Consider the following 21250-nt stretch of genomic DNA (forward strand, 5'->3'; position numbering starts at 1 on the left):
GATGCAACAACATAATACACTTGTTGGGGATGCAGCTTGGGATGTGAGGAGTGAGGGACACGGCTTAGAATGGGCGTGTCGCCTTCTGTCCTGCCAGTGTTGGCAGGACATGAATTAAAATGTCGAACTCGGACTTCATTTTAAGGACATTTCGGCCAGGGGTGTAGAGCTATATTTCTTTAAGCACCGGATTGGCAAAACAGGAGAGTGTGTGCACCAGTCTGCCTTGATCTATGAATTCATGGCCGTGACTCTCACAGTATCTGCTGCCCGCAGCTGTGTTATAGAAGCAACACCTCCTTCACTTCATGAAATCTCTGCAGCGCCAGGAGGCAGCGGGAGGGTTAACTCCGCCTCTGAGAAGACGAGCTCGCCGTGCCTTTCACGCACCGCCTTCACTGTGTTTACCTTCAGAAATAATCATTAGTAAGGCTAAAGAGCGACCGCAGGCTGATGTGTTTTAACCACACACACACCTATACACACACGCGATGTAAACGCAGACTGTTGTTCCTCCATGTTTCGTTGTTATTGTTTCACTGAGCGAGCGGACCCGCGATTTTTTTTCAAACGCTTTTTTGGTCCTTCTGCGGCGGCTCTGATGATTCGAATCGGCTGTACCTACTAGTAATGAATATTAAATGTTGAGAGGAAATCTTTCCACCAATAATTCCAATAAGTAATCCAAAATGTATTCACTTCAGGTTTACCAAAGTAACTGTAATCAGATTACTCGTTTTTCAAATGTAACGCGAGCTGAATACAGTTACTTGATTTTGTATTCTGCTTACGTAACGCCGTTACATGTATTCCGTTACAACCCAACCCTGGATATATATATATATATATATATATACTGTATATTCTATATATATGCCATCGGATCATTTTAAACTCTTATTTAATGATTACATGAGTGCAGTAGCCCACAGTATAGAAACTCAGTAGCCCACAGTATAGAAACGCAGACGTACTTGAATCAGATAAGGAACATATCGACAGTTTTTCATATTGAATTGAAGTTAAACATGTATGTGTATCAACCATTGATGTTAGTTTGACTGTTAATGGAGCAGCCACAATGTCAGCTAAGTCTCACTCCACTCAATCTAATCCCCATTCATTAACTAGCATTTGTAAAGTGATTTGCTTTCCATGTTGTGGACAGACCTGACAAAGTGTTAACTGCTTTTACAAATTGGAATCATTATGTAGTTATTACATAAACCAGTTTAATTTCGCCGTAGTACAACTTGTGAGGTACAGTGAACATGCTGTAGGCGATGATGCTACAGACAGAAGGGCGTTTTGGTTCATAATGATATGAATAACTAAATATCTACCACTTGGGAACAGTTATCAGGATGAAATATCATCTACAGATAAAGAACTTAAACAATCAGTCACCGTAATGTGCTCTAAAGGATGTGTTCATCTCCACAGAGGGAAGAGGACAGGTCATGTTCCTGTGGAGGAGCAGCTGTCCAGCTGTGCTCTGTGTCAGGACGTCCTGAAGGATCCAGTCTCTACCAGCTGTGGACACTGGTTCTGCAGACAGTGCATCACCTCATACTGGGAGCAGCGACCTCCATCAGGAGACTCCTCCTGTCCCCAGTGTGGAGAAAGATCCAGAACCAGAGCTGGACTGCAGACAGCCAGTCAGACCAGAACAGTACAAAGTAAGTCTTAACCTCTGTCTCCTGGTGTCTTCATGCCTGAAAACAGGATTCTTCCTGTTGTGTTGTACATAATATAAGTTCATTTAAAACATTTTCATTATTCTCACGTGTCCTTCTCTTTCTGCAGAACGTGGTCTGCAGGAGGTTTTAGATGAACATAGGCTCAGTCTGAGGGGGAGATGTGAACAAGTGACTGAAGGAACTGATAAAAGTGAAACCAGCCTCAACAGGATCTTCACTGAGCTCTACATCACACAAGGACAGAGTAAAGAGGTTAACACCCAACATGAGGTGAGCCAGCTTGAGGCAGCTTACAAGAAGAATACCGTCCATTACACTCCAATCAAGTGCCAGGACATCTTCAAAGCCTCACCTGACCAGCAGACTCCCATCAGAGCGGTCCTGACCAACGGAGTCGCTGGAGTTGGAAAAACCTTCTCAGTGCAGAAGTTCACTCTGGACTGGGCCGAGGGTTTGGAGAACCAAGATGTCAGTCTGGTGATCCCGCTCTCCTTCAGGGAGCTGAACCTGATCAAAGGTGAGCAGTACAGTCTTCTCAGGCTGCTCCATGATTTCCATCCGACCTTACAGGAGGTCACAGCAGAGCAGCTGGCTGTCTGTAAAGTGCTGCTCATCTTTGACGGCCTGGATGAAAGCAGACTTTCTCTGGACTTCAGAAACAATGAGGTTGTGTCCGATGTCTCTCAGCAGTCCTCAGTCGACGTGCTGCTGACAAACCTCATCAGGGGGAAGCTGCTTCCCTCGGCTCTCGTCTGGGTAACTTCCAGACCTGCAGCGGCCAATCAGATCCCTTCTAAGTGTGTCGACAGGGTAACAGAAGTACGAGGCTTCACTGACGCCCAGAAGGAGGTGTACTTCAGGAGGAGATCGAGTGATGAAGAATGGTCCAGCAGAATCATCTCTCACATCAAGAGCTCCAGGAGCCTCCACATCATGTGTCAGATCCCAGTCTTCTGCTGGATCACTGCTGCAGTTCTGGACCGCATGTTGACTACAGACCAGAGAGGAGAGCTGCCCAAGACCCTCACTGACATGTACTCACACTTCCTGCTGGTCCAGACCAAGAGGAAGAAGCAGAAGTATGAAGAGGGACATGAGACGAGTCCACAGCAGCTGACGGAGGCTGACGGGGAGCTTCTTCTGAAGCTGGGGAGGCTGGCGTTTGAACATCTGGAGAAAGGAGACATCATGTTCTACCAAGAAGACCTGGAGCGCTGTGGTCTTGACGTCACAGAGGCCTTGGTGCACTCAGGAGTGTGTACAGAGATCTTCAAAAGAGAGAGTGTGATCTTCAACAAAACAGTATACTGCTTTGTTCATCTGAGCATTCAGGAGTGTCTGGCTGCAGTCTACATGCTGCACTGTCACACCAACAGAGACACAGCGGTGCTGAAGGACTTCCTGCAGGGAGACTATAACAACATGTTTAGCAGTGATCAGGATTACCCATCCCTGGATGTCTTCCTAAAGAGCGCCATGATGAAATCATTCAAAAGTAAAAATGGCCACCTGGACCTGTTTGTCCGCTTCCTCCACGGCCTCTCTCTGGAGTCCAACCAGAGACTCTTAGGAGGCCTGCTGGGTCGCACAGACACACGTCCAGAAACCATCCAGAGAGCCATCAGCAACCTGAAGGAGATGAGAAGTGATGACGTCTCTCCCGAGAGGAGCCTCAACATCTTCCACTGTCTGACAGAGATGAACGACCACTCAGTACTTCAGGAGATCACAGAGTTCCTGAAGTCAGAGAACAGATCAGAGAAGAGACTCTTTGTGGAACGCTGCTCAGCTCTGGCCTCCAAGCTGGAGATGTCAGAGGAGGGTCTGGATGAGTTGGAGAAGTACGAAACATCACAGGAGAGACGACGGAGACGGACTCCAGCTGAGAGGAACTGCAGGACGGCTGTGTGAGTCCAGATGTGATTAACTTTATAGATTAGTGTAGATAAGGATTTTAGCCTTTCAAATAAACACGATACAACTTTTTGCTGTTTCACATTCTGTGAGAGCAAAATTGAATTAAAACAATTATTGTAATAATTTCAAAATTGTACAGTTTTTTCTTCTCTTCATTGTCCTTGTCAAAAAGACATGAAGGGTGTTTTATCACAGCAACACGTGATCACAACATACACAATCATTGTATTATGTCATTAAATGGAGTAATTTTATTATGAAATGATTGCAGTTTCTTTCTCGTTAAATTAGACACAGAGTAATATCTGATTGATGTTGACTCTAGTCTAGAAGGTAGCTAGCAAAGAGGGGACAGACATGGGATCAGATCACACTCAGCCATCCAGTGGTGATCAGATCGTGATATTCAAAATGTTTTTCCTCAAATGCATGAAGTCAATATATTGTTTCCCCTTTTTTTATATTAACACATTCTGTAATATGTGTTATAACAGAATTCCTGACAGTGGATTCTTAGACTGGGAAGTCGTGGCCTCCAATCTGAGAGAGCTGGATCTGGAAGTCATTCCGCTGGATTCAGAGGAGGCGGAGCAGCTGAGTTCTGGACTGAAGAGTCCAAACTGCAGACTGAAGGCTCTGAGGTCAGATCACTGGCTGCAGTTCATGTGGTTTTGTACAGTATTTATAACTGATATATTTATAATTCCATGATTTGCCTGAGTACAAAGATATTTTAATAAGTTCACATTTCTTTCTAAATTGCTGAATATTTAACAAGACTAGCAGAAAGCAGAGAAAGTAGATGTGTGACGGACAGTGCTGGAGCTTCCACAGACTCTCACTGCGCTCCATGCCTCAGTGAAGATGCTGTCAGCACTGATGAGCTGTGAGGGAGATGAAGGAGGTTGTTCTGATGCATTATCACAGATACTTTTATATATTACATTTATAAAAGTATCTACATCATTTCTGACATTGACCTCTGAACCCTCTCCAGGTCTGAAAAGATGATGAAACGTTGAACTACCTCAAGCAGGACCATTGTTCTCTGAACTTACATTGTGTGTTATTTATTCAGTCTCTGGTGCTGCTGCTTTGTGAACTCTGTGGTCTTGAGTTGGATCAGTTTCTGTGGGCTTGTATCTGTCTGGCTGCACATCACGAGTTAGTGTAGAAGGAGCAGAGCTTCAGATGTGAAGTCACCACTTTGTATTGAAGGTGGAGCACGTTGTCTTTCATATTGACACGAAGGACTCACAAAGACTCAGATGCACGATTCTTTCTTGATTTCAAAAAATACCTTTTAATATACAAAAAGGTTTTAGGATCTACTAGGATACTCAATAGTTCACTAGGTTCGACTAGTATGCTCAATGTTTACACGAGGGAGTACAGACATGGACTTGGTATCGAGACGAACCGACAAAAGACAACAGGAGAACAGGGCTACATATACACAACAGTTAATGAGGCACAGGTGCACACAATCCAGAGCAGGAGATCACAATCAAGCTGGCAGGTGACACACCACGACAGGAAGTGATGACACCTGAAACGAGAGGACAGAGCCAACATCAAAATAAACTGCAAGGCCACCAGAATAAACACAAAACAATAAGCTCACAGACTCTAACGCTGAAACCTTACAAATATCAATCAGAGCTCTGTTCTCTTTCTGGAACTTACTGTGTTTAACCTGTCGGGAGTGTCCACTTTATAAACTTCTACATTCTCTACTTCTCCAGCTATAATCAGATTATTAGAACTTTCATTATTTCAATAGGAACATTGTTTTCTAAACTTGCATCATGTGTTCTTTATTCAGACTGTGGCGCTGCAGGTTGTCAGAGATCAGCTGGGCTGCTCTGATCTCAGCTCTGAAGTCCAACCCTTCCCATCTGAGAGATCTGGACCTGAGTGAGAACGCTCTGCAGGATTCAGTCGTGAAGCTGCTGAGTGATCTTCTGGAGAGTCCAGACTGCAGACTGGAGGCTCTCAGGTCAGTTCTCCATCTTTTCCTTCTGTGCTGAGATGAATATGTGAGAGTTGTGTTGACTCTGAGCTGCAGACATCAGGCTGATATGACCCTGATCCTCACTGAGCATCTTAATGCTGAATTCTATTTTCTTCTTCTGTGGTTTAGTTCATTGACCGTGGCAGAGCAATGTTAAAGACAAATCATACTCTGCATAATTCACTCTGAACCTCTCAAAAACCTGAATTCATCTTATATTCTCCATCATGTTTTTATAAATGACATTATAAACACATGAATACAATAATTAAATATTTCTATTAAAACTATCAAACTCTAACAAATATGTTCAGTTTCTGCTGTTTCTAACATGTGTGTTAAAGGTCCCGTGTCACGGCCATTTCTACTGATCATATTTCCATTGCTGAGGTCGACTAGAACAGATTTAAATTGTGCAATTTTCCAAACTCACATTGGTTTCTCAAACAGCATCTCTGTATAGTCTGTGTATTCTCTCTGTCCTATACGGCTAGTTGGAGCTCCTGCCCCCCCCCCCCCTCCCTGTGAGCCCAGTGTGCTCTGATTGGTCGAGAAGCTGACAGGCTCGTTGCTGCTCGCACACACAGACACACACACTGCTGTGGGCTGCTGCAGGAGCAGACAGGCTTGGCGATACAGGAGAACAAGCGAAACTCATCCTGAGCACACACACACTCACAGCCGAAGTAAAAACAATCAGTGTGGCTTGATATTAAGTAAGAAAAAGGTTTATAACGCTGTGAGAATGGGTCTGCGAGAGCATTTAGCCGCCATCCCAACGTAGAAGTCCGAAAAACGTTTACCCATTTAAGCAGTCGTGGTAGATACTTTGTTTGTTTTAAACATCATAAATACACAAACAACTATGAATACTTACAGGTTGTGTACCCGAATCTCCCGCTGGTCCAAACAAAGTAGGAACAGCATCGTTCTTCAGTGCCCTACGCTGTGCATATCCGGCATGAATCGCTGAAAGGTTTGGGAAGCTTTGTTTCGTGAAAGGCTGGCAGTGTGGCCATAGCTCTGGGCGTGGCTACTGAGTATCCCTACGGAGCGATACCCAGGCGTTTTGGGGAGGTATTGTCTGTGTTAGAGTTGTACTCGCTACAGGGTGTACTTTGAGGGTTTGTGACTCTGCAGACCGTTCACATGCAGAAAAAGCTACATGACACACAAGGGGACGGGGAATAACCGGAGAAGCATGACATGGGACCTTTAAGCTACAAGATGCTCATGTGACTGAATAGTTTAAACTGAAGATGCTTTGTATTTATTGCTCCACCTTTTCTGAAATAAATATTCTCTATTTATTTTGATCAAATTTCTTTAAAATTCATCCTGACATCTTTGTGATCTTTGTGAACTCTGTGGTCTTGAGTTGAATCAGTTTCTGTGGGCTTGTATCTGTCTGGCTGCACATCACGAGTTGGTGTAGAAGGAGCAGAGCTTCAGATGTGAAGTCACCACTTTGTATTGAAGGTGAAGCACGTTGTCTTTAATATCAATCAGAGCTCTGTTCTCTTTCTGGAACTTACTGTGTTTAACCTGTCGGGAGTGTCCACTTTATAAACTTCTACATTCTCTACTTCTCCAGCTATAATCAGATTATTAGAACTTTCATTATTTCAATAGGAACATTGTTTTCTAAACTTGCATCATGTGTTCTTTATTCAGACTGTGGCGCTGCAGGTTGTCAGAGATCAGCTGGGCTGCTCTGATCTCAGCTCTGAAGTCCAACCCTTCCCATCTGAGAGATCTGGACCTGAGTCAGAACGCTCTGCAGGATTCAGTCGTGAAGCTGCTGAGTGATCTTCTGGAGAGTCCAGACTGCAGACTGGAGGCTCTCAGGTCAGTTCTCCATCTTTTCCTTCTGTGCTGAGATGAATATGTGAGAGTTGTGTTGACTCTGAGCTGCAGACATCAGGCTGATATGACCCTGATCCTCACTGAGCATCTTAATGCTGAATTCTATTTTCTTCTTCTGTGGTTTAGTTCATTGACCGTGGCAGAGCAATGTTAAAGACAAATCATACTCTGCATAATTCACTCTGAACCTCTCAAAAACCTGAATTCATCTTATATTCTCCATCATGTTTTTATAAATGACATTATAAACACATGAATACAATAATTAAATATTTCTATTAAAACTATCAAACTCTAACAAATATGTTCAGTTTCTGCTGTTTCTAACATGTGTGTTAAAGGTCCCGTGTCACGGCCATTTCTACTGATCATATTTCCATTGCTGAGGTCGACTAGAACAGATTTAAATTGTGCAATTTTCCAAACTCACATTGGTTTCTCAAACAGCATCTCTGTATAGTCTGTGTATTCTCTCTGTCCTAAACGGCTAGTTGGAGCTCCTGCCCCCCCCCCCCCTCCCTGTGAGCCCAGTGTGCTCTGATTGGTCGAGAAGCTGACAGGCTCGTTGCTGCTCGCACACACAGACACACACACTGCTGTGGGCTGCTGCAGGAGCAGACAGGCTTGGCGATACAGGAGAACAAGCGAAACTCATCCTGAGCACACACACACTCACAGCCGAAGTAAAAACAATCAGTGTGGCTTGATATTGAGTAAGAAAAAGGTTTATAACGCTGTGAGAATGGGTCTGCGAGAGCATTTAGCCGCCATCCCAACGTAGAAGTCCGAAAAACGTTTACCCATTTAAGCAGTCGTGGTAGATACTTTGTTTGTTTTAAACATCATAAATACACAAACAACTATGAATACTTACAGGTTGTGTACCCGAATCTCCCGCTGGTCCAAACAAAGTAGGAACAGCATCGTTCTTCAGTGCCCTACGCTGTGCATATCCGGCATGAATCGCTGAAAGGTTTGGGAAGCTTTGTTTCGTGAAAGGCTGGCAGTGTGGCCATAGCTCTGGGCGTGGCTACTGAGTATCCCTACGGAGCGATACCCAGGCGTTTTGGGGAGGTATTGTCTGTGTTAGAGTTGTACTCGCTACAGGGTGTACTTTGAGGGTTTGTGACTCTGCAGACCGTTCACATGCAGAAAAAGCTACATGACACACAAGGGGACGGGGAATAACCGGAGAAGCATGACATGGGACCTTTAAGCTACAAGATGCTCATGTGACTGAATAGTTTAAACTGAAGATGCTTTGTATTTATTGCTCCACCTTTTCTGAAATAAATATTCTCTATTTATTTTGATCATTTCTTTAAAATTCATCCTGACATCTTTGTGATCTTTGTGAACTCTGTGGTCTTGAGTTGAATCAGTTTCTGTGGGCTTGTATCTGTCTGGCTGCACATCACGAGTTAGTGTAGAAGGAGCAGAGCTTCAGATGTGAAGTCACCACTTTGTATTGAAGGTGAAGCACGTTGTCTTTCATATCAATCAGAGCTCTGTTCTCTTTCTGGAACTTACTGTGTTTAACCTGTCGGGAGTGTCCACTTTATAAACTTCTACATTCTCTACTTCTCCAGCTATAATCAGATTATTAGAACTTTCATTATTTCAATAGGAACATTGTTTTCTAAACTTGCATCATGTGTTCTTTATTCAGACTGTGGAACTGCAGGTTGTCAGAGATCAGCTGGGCTGCTCTGATCTCAGCTCTGAAGTCCAACCCTTCCCATCTGAGAGATCTGGACCTGGGTGACAACGCTCTGCAGGATTCAGTCGTGAAGCTGCTGAGTGATCTTCTGGAGAGTCCAGACTGCAGACTGGAGGCTCTCAGGTCAGTTCTCCATCTTTTCCTTCTGTGCTGAGATGAATATGTGAGAGTTGTGTTGACTCTGAGCTGCAGACATCAGGCTGATATGACCCTGATCCTCACTGAGCATCTTAATGCTGAATTCTATTTTCTTCTTCTGTGGTTTAGTTCATTGACCGTGGCAGAGCAATGTTAAAGACAAATCATGCTCTGCATAATTCACTCTGAACCTCTCAAAAACCTGAATTCATCTTATATTCTCCATCATGTTTTTATAAATGACATTATAAACACATGAATACAATAATTAAATATTTCTATTAAAACTATCAAACTCTAACAAATATGTTCAGTTTCTGCTGTTTCTAACATGTGTGTTAAAGGTCCCGTGTCACGGCCATTTCTACTGATCATATTTCCATTGCTGAGGTCGACTAGAACAGATTTAAATTGTGCAATTTTCCAAACTCACATTGGTTTCTCAAACAGCATCTCTGTATAGTCTGTGTATTCTCTCTGTCCTAAACGGCTAGTTGGAGCTCCTGCCCCCCCCCCCCCCTCCCTGTGAGCCCAGTGTGCTCTGATTGGTCGAGAAGCTGACAGGCTCGTTGCTGCTCGCACACACAGACACACACACTGCTGTGGGCTGCTGCAGGAGCAGACAGGCTTGGCGATACAGGAGAACAAGCGAAACTCATCCTGAGCACACACACACTCACAGCCGAAGTAAAAACAATCAGTGTGGCTTGATATTGAGTAAGAAAAAGGTTTATAACGCTGTGAGAATGGGTCTGCGGAGAGCATTTAGCCGCCATCCCAACGTAGAAGTCCGAAAAACGTTTACCCATTTAAGCAGTCGTGGTAGATACTTTGTTTGTTTTAAACATCATAAATACACAAACAACTATGAATACTTACAGGTTGTGTACCCGAATCTCCCGCTGGTCCAAACAAAGTAGGAACAGCATCGTTCTTCAGTGCCCTACGCTGTGCATATCCGGCATGAATCGCTGAAAGGTTTGGGAAGCTTTGTTTCGTGAAAGGCTGGCAGTGTGGCCATAGCTCTGGGCGTGGCTACTGAGTATCCCTACGGAGCGATACCCAGGCGTTTTGGGGAGGTATTGTCTGTGTTAGAGTTGTACTCGCTACAGGGTGTACTTTGAGGGTTTGTGACTCTGCAGACCGTTCACATGCAGAAAAAGCTACATGACACACAAGGGGACGGGGAATAACCGGAGAAGCATGACATGGGACCTTTAAGCTACAAGATGCTCATGTGACTGAATAGTTTAAACTGAAGATGCTTTGTATTTATTGCTCCACCTTTTCTGAAATAAATATTCTCTATTTATTTTGATCATTTCTTTAAAATTCATCCTGACATCTTTGTGATCTTTGTGAACTCTGTGGTCTTGAGTTGGATCAGTTTCTGTGGGCTTGTATCTGTCTGGCTGCACATCACGAGTTAGTGTAGAAGGAGCAGAGCTTCAGATGTGAAGTCACCACTTTGTATTGAAGGTGAAGCACGTTGTCTTTCATATCAATCAGAGCTCTGTTCTCTTTCTGGAACTTACTGTGTTTAACCTGTCGGGAGTGTCCACTTTATAAACTTCTACATTCTCTACTTCTCCAGCTATAATCAGATTATTAGAACTTTCATTATTTCAATAGGAACATTGTTTTCTAAACTTGCATCATGTGTTCTTTATTCAGACTGTGGAACTGCGGGTTGTCAGAGATCAGCTGTGCTGCTCTGATCTCAGCTCTGAAGTCCAACCCTTCCCATCTGAGAGAGCTGGACCTGAGTCAGAACGCTCTGCAGGATTCAGTCGTGAAGCTGCTGAGTGATCTTCTGGAGAGTCCAGACTGCAGACTGGAGGCTCTCAAGTCAGTTCTCCATCTTTTCCTTCTGTGCTGAGATGAATATGTGAGAGTTGTGTTGACTCTGAGCTGCAGACATCAGGCTGATATGACCCTGATCCTCACTGAGCATCTTAATGCTGAAGTCTAGTTTCTTCTTCTGTGGTTTAGTTCATTGACCGTGGCAGAGTAATATTCAGCTTTAAATGTAAATATTACAATAAGAATTATACTGTATATTTCACGCTGAACCTCCGTCACGTTTTATTTTACTACATTATATAAAAGACAAATGAGCAAAATTAATAAGTATTTCCAATCAAACACTAAAAATATATTCAGTATTTGCTTCTTCCAACATTTGTATGAAGCTAAAAGATGCTCATACTGACTGAATGGTTTAAACTGACCATGTGATCATGTGTTCTTTATTCAGCCTGCAGCTCTGCAGGTTGTCAGAGATCAGCTGTGCTGCTCTGGCCTCAGCTCTGAAGTCCAACCCCTCCCATCTGAGAGAGCTGAACCTGAGAGGCAACAATCTGCAGGGTTCAGGAGTGAAGCTGCTGAGAGATCTTCAGGAGAGTCCAGACTGCAGACTGGAGGCTCTCAGGTCAGTAAGGGGTCGACTCTCTGCTGGTTCAGCAGGATTGTATCAAACACAGGGAGGTGGATGTGTTCCTCTCACTGGGGAATCTCTCCAGTTCCACCATCCAGCCGTAGCCTAGCTTAGCACAACACATCAGTGATGTTACCGTTTATCTGCAGTTCCTCCTTTTCTTCATCTCGCGGTTCTTTACTTTCATTATTATCAAGCAAGATAATACAAGCTGACAATGCAAAGCCACATTTCAGTCTGCTGCAACTCCTTAACAGACACATGGGATGTTACAGTTAAAAAGGTAGTCTGTTTGTTTTTCCTATGACGTTTTTTAGTTCCTGGACTAATGCCTAGTTAATTCTCTCTTGCAGCTGAGCGCTGTGGACAGTCAGTCGTAGTGTTTGCAGAGAAGATATGATGTGATGTAAAGCATTGGATCACTCAGGACTGTGAAGCTCACTAACTCAAAGAACAAACACTTATTTTAACTCTATCTATAACTGTTGGATTGTGTTCATCTCTGCAGGATCGATGACTAGACAATGAAAGCCAAGAAACAGAAGAAATGTGAGTATTGAACCCATATCCTCCAGATATATCCAAACTCTCGTACATGCAATCAAATCAAAGGTAATATATGTATCACTTGATGAAATCTGTGCCTCCCATTTATGGCTAACATGGAGTGGCTAACAGGAGCTAACCTGCTCCAACGGCCCACAACACTTACATTAGGAGAAAGGCGCTGAAGCTTCAAATACAATGCAATATAAAAACACAAATGTTCCAAAACACATGCAAATGAAGAAACATCTTCACCAACTTGACAACACATGCTCGGCATTTAGAAAATATTTACCAACTTGAGGAAACATGCGCAGCGTTTACTAAAAGCCCTTCATTAACGAAACGCTGCAAGAAGCAAACGCTGCAAGAAGCAAACGCTGCAAGAAGCAAACGCTGCAAGAAGCTTAAAACAGAACTGAAATGCGGACACTAAAAAGTGTGGATATTATAAAGATATAGAACAGTATAATGACAGTTGGTCAACATTATAAAGTTGGAAAGCTGTCTCTGTTGGTGGCAGAGTCTGTTTCATAGTAAGTGTTTTGTCAGTATATCTGAAAGGACAAGGTTAGCTAGCTTACAGCAGATCTGCAGTAATACCTGAAGGAATCATGCGATCACATTGTTAAAATAAACCGATAAAACTTGTGACAGTTTAACAGATTTAAACGTTTTGCTCAAGAACTGCGTTTAGGTCTGATCCAAACAAAGGATGCGTAGAGTATCCCTTGAAAAGTGAAATTAAATATAGTGATTGAATCGAATCTGTGTAAATACCAATAGACCAATCTACTTTCTCTTTCAAAGTCAACTTTAATATCAATTTTTCGGTGTGTTTGTACAGACAGAGAGATCGAAATAACGTTTGCAACAATCCCGAATACAAAATACGATAATACAAAAATAAAATATGGATAGGCTACACCAGGGTTTCCGCTAGGACGCCTGAAATAATGTGATTAACAACATTTTAAGAAATGTTAACGTTAGACATACTTATATCCAATAAATACCACACTGAATGTTGAGGTTTATATGTGTCTGAAGCGGCCGAAACCATATAGAAATAAAACAGATAATTAACTTAAAATAACCCTGCAGCTGAGGCACCAGTTATTGAATCTTACGAACTGATACAAGTTCAGACAAGAATCTCCGTTTGTGCATTTATTTATTTTCATGGTCCAATATCATTAACAAAAGTACAATGAGTAGCTTTCCTATCGATTCCTTTCCTTCAGCCCTTTTGTATGGCTTTCCTCGTGTTATTTTTAAATAAATAAACCCACCACTGGGAAAGTGGAGGAATATGAACATCTCTCTGAACATCACATTGAACTTTTGTGTAACTTATTACTAATTGTTTAAGAGATCTGTTTTCAGTGATCGTTGGTTATATAACAAGAGTACTCTCCCTGTTTATCTTCCAGGTCCATGAGGGAATATCGTCTTCTCAACAAATGGCAGTGCGTTCAGCCCCGTAATCCTGCATGAGGTTCAATTTCTGTCCCTCAACTCTTTGGAAACAGTCAGAGGAACGGCTACGGAGAACACGAAGAACAGTTTTCAATTATGAAATGTTTGCGTTAATCACCCCGACTCAATTAATCCCACGTGACTATTTTTCAGTTAGCTGAGTTTCTTCCCGTTAAATGGGTATGACATATTATTAGGTTTTTAAATATTAAGAAGCCCTGAGACTAGGGTTGCAAAGGGGCGGAAACTTTCCGGTACATTTCCGGAAAGTTTCCATGGGAAGTTAAGCTGGGGAATTTTGGAAATATTCGATGCAAAATTAAACAAAAAACATGACATTTCAACAGATTTTTTTAAAAAATATTACTCATCCCCCCCAACCCCACTCATTAAAAAACGAACAAAAATGCACCCCCCATCCAAAAATCCCCACAAAGTCCCATTCGAAATCCATCCATCCATCTTCTCCCGCTTATCCGTGGTCGGGTCGCGGGGGTAGCAGTTCCATTTGAAATGTTAAATGAAAAGATGTGGTTTCATTTGTCTTGTGCTTTGGGCTCAAAAGTGTGATCCAGTCTTCTCGAAATCATCTGTGCATGTGATGGAGGAATGCACAGTGCCTGTAGAGGGTGTGGTCTCAACAGCCATGCAGTACGCAGTGTGCTATGGCATGGATATTCAAGTGTACTTGAATGGCATCTGTTTGTTTTAGTCAAGATTATGTTAAAATATACTTTCCCCAACTATATTTAAGTTCCCTATGAAGAGCCAACCTTCAATTTAGAAAATTCCCGTTTATTCCCGTTAATTCCCATGGAAAGTTTCCATCTTTGAAAATTCCCGGAATGTTGGAACCCTACCTGAGACACAAACACCCCTCAGCCCCTCGGGGTTAACAGGTTAATACTTTGTTATGCATGCTTCATAACACACAAGGGGACGGGTAATAACCGGAAAAGCATGACATGTCACCTTTAAGAAGCCCTGAGACGCAGTCTCGAAAAAAAACGGTGGGGGGGGGGGGGGGGGGCACTGGGGGGGCCACTGGGGGGACCACCGTGCTTAAGAGGTTAATGCATGCTTTAGGTAACATTAAGCTGTCTTTGGCTCTTTTCTGCTGTAACAATGTACATTTCCCCATTATTTGTATTTTTTTATTTTGTGCTTTTATACCACATTTTGCTGGTTGTGAATGCTGACACCTGACTGTATGGACGGAGACAACATGAAGCTTAGTTTGTCACTCTTACAACCTCAGACCCAGTGCCTGGATACGGGTCCAGGTTCCTGCCGTGCGGACTGAGGCTGGGAAAAGGAGTATTTTTCATTATGGTCCTTGGTCTTGGAATGACCTTCAATCACGCCTCAAACTGACGGCACTTGTCTCAATAGCATGTTTCAAATTGAAGTTGTCTGAAGTCCTTACCACCAGATGCTCTTGCAGTAGTCAGGGTCTAAGGACAGAGGGTCTAAGGATAGAAGGTGTCGTTTTTCTCATACTGATATTCTGAACAATCTGTGCTGTTGTATTTGCTGTAAAGTGTCTCTACTGTAGGCTATTTTTATTATATGTACACTACAGCACTTTGGCTCGACCAAAAATCGTTTATAAATGTGCTATATAAATAAAACTTGATTTGATTTGATTTGATAATAAGTAGTGCACCTTTCTTACTGTCCTAATGTGCACAATGTAGTGACTGCTTTTTCATCTTTTGTTTTCTTAGTTATGTTCTCTGTATTTTATATGTTTGTGTTATGTGTAACGTTGCTGCCTTCTTGGCCAGGTCAGCGTTGCAAATGAGATTCTATCTCAATGCTTGTATCTTGTTAAATAATGGTTAAATAAAAAAAAGCTTTCTCTCCTGAGGGGACTGACAACAACAAATACCCAACTACCACACCTGGGCAGAGATAATACATTTGATATTTGAATTTTTGTTCCTGAAACTTTCAGAATCTCTTTTCACACAGAGGGGACACATGTTGATGTAGAAAAGACGTGAAAACGTGGATTTTGCATGATAGGTGACCTTTAAATCCGAAAGAAAAGGCCGAACCATGAACACAGTGACGTTGGGAGGCCTTGTTGCCTGACTTCAGTTCATGCTGGCTCTTGAAAAGCCTCCCCAGAGGGCAGAAGTCGGTGCTCCTGATGTAAGACATGTGAAGAGTCCGGTTTGATTTAGTCAGACTGTCAGAGGGTTCAGTTAATGCAGCTGTTTAGGAGTTCTCCACAGAGTGACCAAACACCTCGGAGCAGATCCTGAGGAGCCGTACTGTCCCAGCTTTAAGTCGAACGGACAGGCCAGTGAACCAGAATAAGCCTCCGTACTGCAGGACGCTTTCAATGATGGAGAGGAAGATCAAACTGAGCTCTTCCTTACTGTCTCCTAATGACCTTAGCCTCCTTAATGAGGCCCTATTGCGCTTTGTGTTTTCTTTTCAAGATTCAAAGCTTTTATTGTCATTTATACATAGCTACAGTTTAGTTATGACAATGAAATTCTTAGATCCAAGGCTCCTCCAACAGTGCAACACAATAACACGGATAATAGTGTAGTGTGTTATATAAGTTTTAGTGCATTGAAATGGTCTGAAAGTTCCCTACGGAAGGAGTTTCTCTCCCAAACAATAACAAAATAAAACCTGAAAATTAACAAAATGTGTCCTCTTTAGGTTCACACACGGGAAACAAAGGGGAATTGACACATCGTTGTGGAACGCCACAGCTATTGAGCAATCAAACTATTTGTATTGGTCCAAATGTCGCCCTGAAAATGAGCACTTAGTACAGTTAAAACGTATATTTTGCTGAGATAATTCCTGTTGTTCAGATGTATGGAAACTGATGTTATCAAGTCAAAGTGCTTGGTTGACTGGGATTCTTAAAAAACATCATATTCACACATACTGAAATCCTTTAGTATCATACAGACAACATGCTTGTGTGGTTGTTGCGGCTTCCTTTTGAAAATGAATCTGAATAACTTTTGTATATCTATAAAAGTTGATATAACACCTGTGGCTTCCTCATGAAACATTCGCTTTCATAAACTTTGAGAGTAAGCCTATGGCAGGATTTTATCTCCCAACTGTTCGCTGGATTCTATCTACGATTCACAGACGGGATTCATTTCTCTTTGTGATCCTTTTTTTGGAAAGGTTTCTTGTGATATATATTTTAAACGCTTTACATCACGTACCCTTTGGAAACAGTTAGCTTTCATCCAATATTTTAAATAATCATCTTAGGGTCGGCGCTATAGTGATCCTTTCTGCACGTTTAATTTCCTTTCTCAGTGTGACTCTGAATTACCCCCGAAAATCCGATTAAATGTGCACGTCTTGTTTTACTGTTTGATCCATCAGAGTGCTTTAATAAATTCATAAGAAGTGAAGCAAAAGTCAGAGAGGCAGAGAGCGAGAACAAGTGGCGCAGAGGCTGACTTTGAAAGAGTTTAATGAAGTTCTGAGAGTGAATGAAGAGGCAGTTGTGAGGCGGGTCAAGTGGAGCTGAAGTGAAGACGACGGTACATTTGATGTGGAGATAACAGGATGAGCTGACACTCCGATGACTGCTGCTGCCGACTGGGAGACTGAACACATTTAATGAATACAGAGAGTTTTCACTTGGACGGACTCCATTTTGTCAACACAATTGCTTTTCTTTTGCAAAGGCAGCACAGCCCAGAAGAAAGTGTCAGAAGGTTTGGGGGGAAATGTCGCTTTAGGAACGATTGCAAAGTTAAATAAACTTCCGATTGCCCTGCAGTTGTGTAAGAGAATATGGTACTGCAAACCTGATAGGATACTTCAGAGAGACCTTTATTTTAAAATGGCACTATTATGCTTTTCGGGGTTTACCATTTACCGTAGTGACATCACTATGTAACACTCGCACTTCTATTGGCTAGCGCTCCAACACATTGTACGTGATAGGCTAAGGGGCGGGACATCTCTCAGCGGTTGACCATTCACAACAGAGCCAGCCAGCTAACCAATCAGAGCAGACTGGGCTCTGGTTTCAGACAGAGGGTGAAAAGAGGTGCTGCAGCACAGGCAGTATGAGAAATATAAAGAGCTTTGTGAACATTAAAGCAAGGAGACATGTCCCAGTAGAGCATATTAGAGTCTCTTTAAACATTCAGAGGAAATTGTGGGTGGTATATTTCAAATGAAAACATACATACAAATATAGTAATGTCATTTAGTCTAAGTCTTACTGTTTGAAGAGGCATTATGGGTCTAACTACAAGTTTTTAAATTAAAGAAAATTGGCAGCTTAGCCATCAGTAATGAGTTGTTTGTATGGGCTGCAGAAACCAAAATGTCTGGGGAAAGATTGGGCTCTGAGTCGGCGCATCACTGGTGTGTTCAGCCATACGTGTATTTTAAAAAGCTAAGGAACAAAGCAAATACACTGCAAGTAAAAGCGGAAGATTTCAGTTGTTATTGTAGTTTTTACATAAAGCAATTGTGACATTTTTGACACAAAAAGTCGAAAACTAGTTCAATGATAATGACTGAGGTGAGACCACAATGTTCTAGTGAATTACAATCAGCAATAACAGAAAAGTGAAATTCAACTTATAGATGATTCTTCAATGAGCACATTTGGAGAGTAGATAATAAATAGACATGTATATATCTCAGTTAACTTCTGAATAAATCTGTTTGTCTCTAAATGTTGCTATAACACCATTACTCATGAAACTTGTACATTTACAGTCACTAACGATGAGAATTCAGCAGGACATTATCTCCCAACTGTTCATCGGATTAGCTTTATGACAACAGATGGGATTTATTTCTCTCTATGATTGTTTTTTTGTGTTCTTCCAACGAGAGCATTTGGAGAGTAGATAAAATATGCTTGTGAATATTTTCCTCAGAGAATTAGTCAGTTAAAGTGTAACGACTATAGATGCAACAACACGTTTTACTGAATAAATGTTTGATGAGTTAATTTAACTCCATGATAATTCAGGCTACAAAAAAGAGAGCCAGCTGGGTAAAGCAGTCAGAGAAGAGATTTGGAGATGGCAAAAACAACTATTCTGGTGAAAGCATTTCAACAAATGAATAATGACCTGGCAATAAAGAAGTTTTGAAATCGTTTTTTTCAGTAAAGTTGGTAACTGCACATAAAACAAGTGATGATGGCTTTCCAAGAAACACATAAAAGCAAGCTGATGCTCTGAATTTGTGTCCTGTAAGCTTGGGATGTCAGCTAAATTGAATCTGATGTTATGATGAAGCAAATTATCTGCAATTAAGGCCCCGTCCATGCGGAGACGATTTCAGTTGTATCCGCTAAAGTTCTTTATCGTATAGACGGTTCGTCCACACGAAGCCGAAACGGAGCCCCATACGACCTTTTCCTGAATCGATGACGCCATAGCCCCGCCTCTCCCCACCTCTCCTGCTGACCCCCGCGTCATTGCTGATGCGTTTCGCCAACAGCAACAACAATGGCGGATCACAGGGTTGCATTCGTGCTCCAGACGCTACCGACCATGATACCTTGTTTGTTTGTTTATGCCTTATGCCCATGCTCGGAGGGTCTTATTCGCTGCTTTTGGTGTATTTTGTGGCGGAAGTACAGCGCCACTTACAGGCCCGGCATATGTACTACAGCGTCTCCAGCGGTTTCGTTTGGACGGACACATTTCATGAGCCGATTCCGTGTGGACGGAAGACTTTTTTTAAATCGACTTCGGTTCGAAATTGGTTTCGTCTCCGTGTGGACGGGGCCTAAAACTCTTGCTTTGAAAACAGTTGCAGCAATCAATATAACCAGAGCGCCAAACTCAGTGAATCTAAATATGTTTAGTAGTGGGTCTAAGTGAGGTGAACCCCTGCAGAAAGGTTCTGTATGAGGAAAAATGGCTTAAGGCTTTTTCAAAAATGATTTGCTGGATTTCCAAAACAAGGCTTAATATCAATAAAAGGCATGCAAATAATGCTTTGAATATAACATTTTCTCCTCCAGAAAGTCCTCCTCTGTTTGACTATATATATTTAGCTTTTCTTTAATATCATTTACCGCTGTTATGTATTTGTTAGTGTATTTGTTTGTTTATTTATTTGCTTATTTGTTTGTTTATTTATCTGTTTATTTATTAATCGTTTTATGATTATGTAATTAAGTAGATCATTTGTTTATACGTAACTTAGAATCAGTAATGTTTTTGTATATCAATTTGACACTGCTTACGTTTGTATGTATAATTCTCATGTTACATTTTTGTATTATTATTGTTGTACACATTCGAAATAAATCTAATCAAATCAAAATATATGACTTGCTGTTTGTGGTTCCCTGCAGTCTCCCTGTCTGTTTGTTTCCGCCTCCATTTCCGATTCCCTCTGAGAGTCTGATTCTCTGGGTGACGGCCCATTCCTCTCCGGCACTTGTTTGCATCCCTGCATCTCTGACACAGTGTGCAGCATGTCCTCATTACTAAAACATCAGCGTGTTGCATTAATGCGCCCTGACAGCGCTGCATGCCTCCATTGATGTATGTTTAACTTGACATTTCTCAAGGACCAAGAGCTCCCTGTCTCGACACCATAGGGAGAATCTGTTTGTTTTCATCCGTTTGTCATCCGTCTCTCCCCCTGACATCTGTGATCTGTTTGGACCCCATTTGCTCAAGTACTATACTTATTGATGGGAAAATACTGAATGGTATCTTCTAATATCAGAGTACACATGATAACAAAGGCCCTACGTAGCTTTGTACGTAACCAGATGTATGATTACCTAGAAGAGCATAAGGACTGTTTTAGGCATATGATAGCTATGTGATTAACATGATGATTCAGCCTCTATGGAGATAGACATATGACTGTCATGTTTATTGCTTACGCAGGCCTTAGCTAATCTTAACTAATGTCAGAATACTGCTTTGAACCGGTATTCCTCCATCTTGATGACTGTAACACCCTCTCTTGTCTATCAGCATATCAAGGACTCTACTCTGCGTAATCTTTAGGCGCGTTCACACCGCAGTTCTTTTCCCACTTTAGTTCATCAGAACTCTTTAGTTCTCATGAACTAAGTACAGATCGCGTTCACACCGGAATAAGTCCCTGAGGGAGGATTAGGCAAATGAAGCCGCTGACGTCACTTCTTCTTCTTCTTCTGCTTTGGGTTTACTGGCAGGCCGCAAACCACTTCACGGTGTATACTGCCGCCCAACTCCGGAAGTCCCTGGAGTTGGGGACTGGCTTCAGTAGAAGCTGCTGGGAGTCCCAGCAGCTTCTCCTGGAGCCTTCCGAGTAAATCGCCAGAATGCCGACACCTCCTCATCTCCACCGCTCCCATGTTTTATTTTGTGTTGCCATAAGTTAGTCTCTCTGCGTTTCTGCGCCCGGCTAATGCTAATGCTAATAATGCTAATGCAAGGATAATAAAATGTCGGCTT

At 42.2% G+C, this 21250-nt stretch overlaps 1 protein-coding gene across 1 annotated transcript in view; it reads left to right on the forward strand.

Annotated features, from left to right (window-relative positions):
• Nucleotides 1-14828, forward strand: part of LOC117440119 (uncharacterized) — a 41396-nt gene extending 26568 nt beyond the window's left edge. Inside the window, 10 exon segments of the mRNA XM_071201927.1 lie at nucleotides 1444-1679; nucleotides 1807-3607; nucleotides 4112-4258; nucleotides 5443-5616; nucleotides 7306-7479; nucleotides 9167-9340; nucleotides 11030-11203; nucleotides 11613-11786; nucleotides 12301-12341; nucleotides 13772-14828. Of these exon segments, the coding sequence (XP_071058028.1) occupies nucleotides 1444-1679; nucleotides 1807-3607; nucleotides 4112-4258; nucleotides 5443-5616; nucleotides 7306-7479; nucleotides 9167-9340; nucleotides 11030-11203; nucleotides 11613-11786; nucleotides 12301-12313 (3067 nt within the window). The 3' untranslated portion in view covers nucleotides 12314-12341; nucleotides 13772-14828.
• The last annotated feature ends 6422 nt before the right edge of the window (nucleotides 14829-21250 follow it).

This window comes from Pseudochaenichthys georgianus, chromosome 24 (genome assembly GCF_902827115.2).
Source record: "Pseudochaenichthys georgianus chromosome 24, fPseGeo1.2, whole genome shotgun sequence".
Lineage (NCBI taxonomy): Eukaryota > Metazoa > Chordata > Actinopteri > Perciformes > Channichthyidae > Pseudochaenichthys > Pseudochaenichthys georgianus.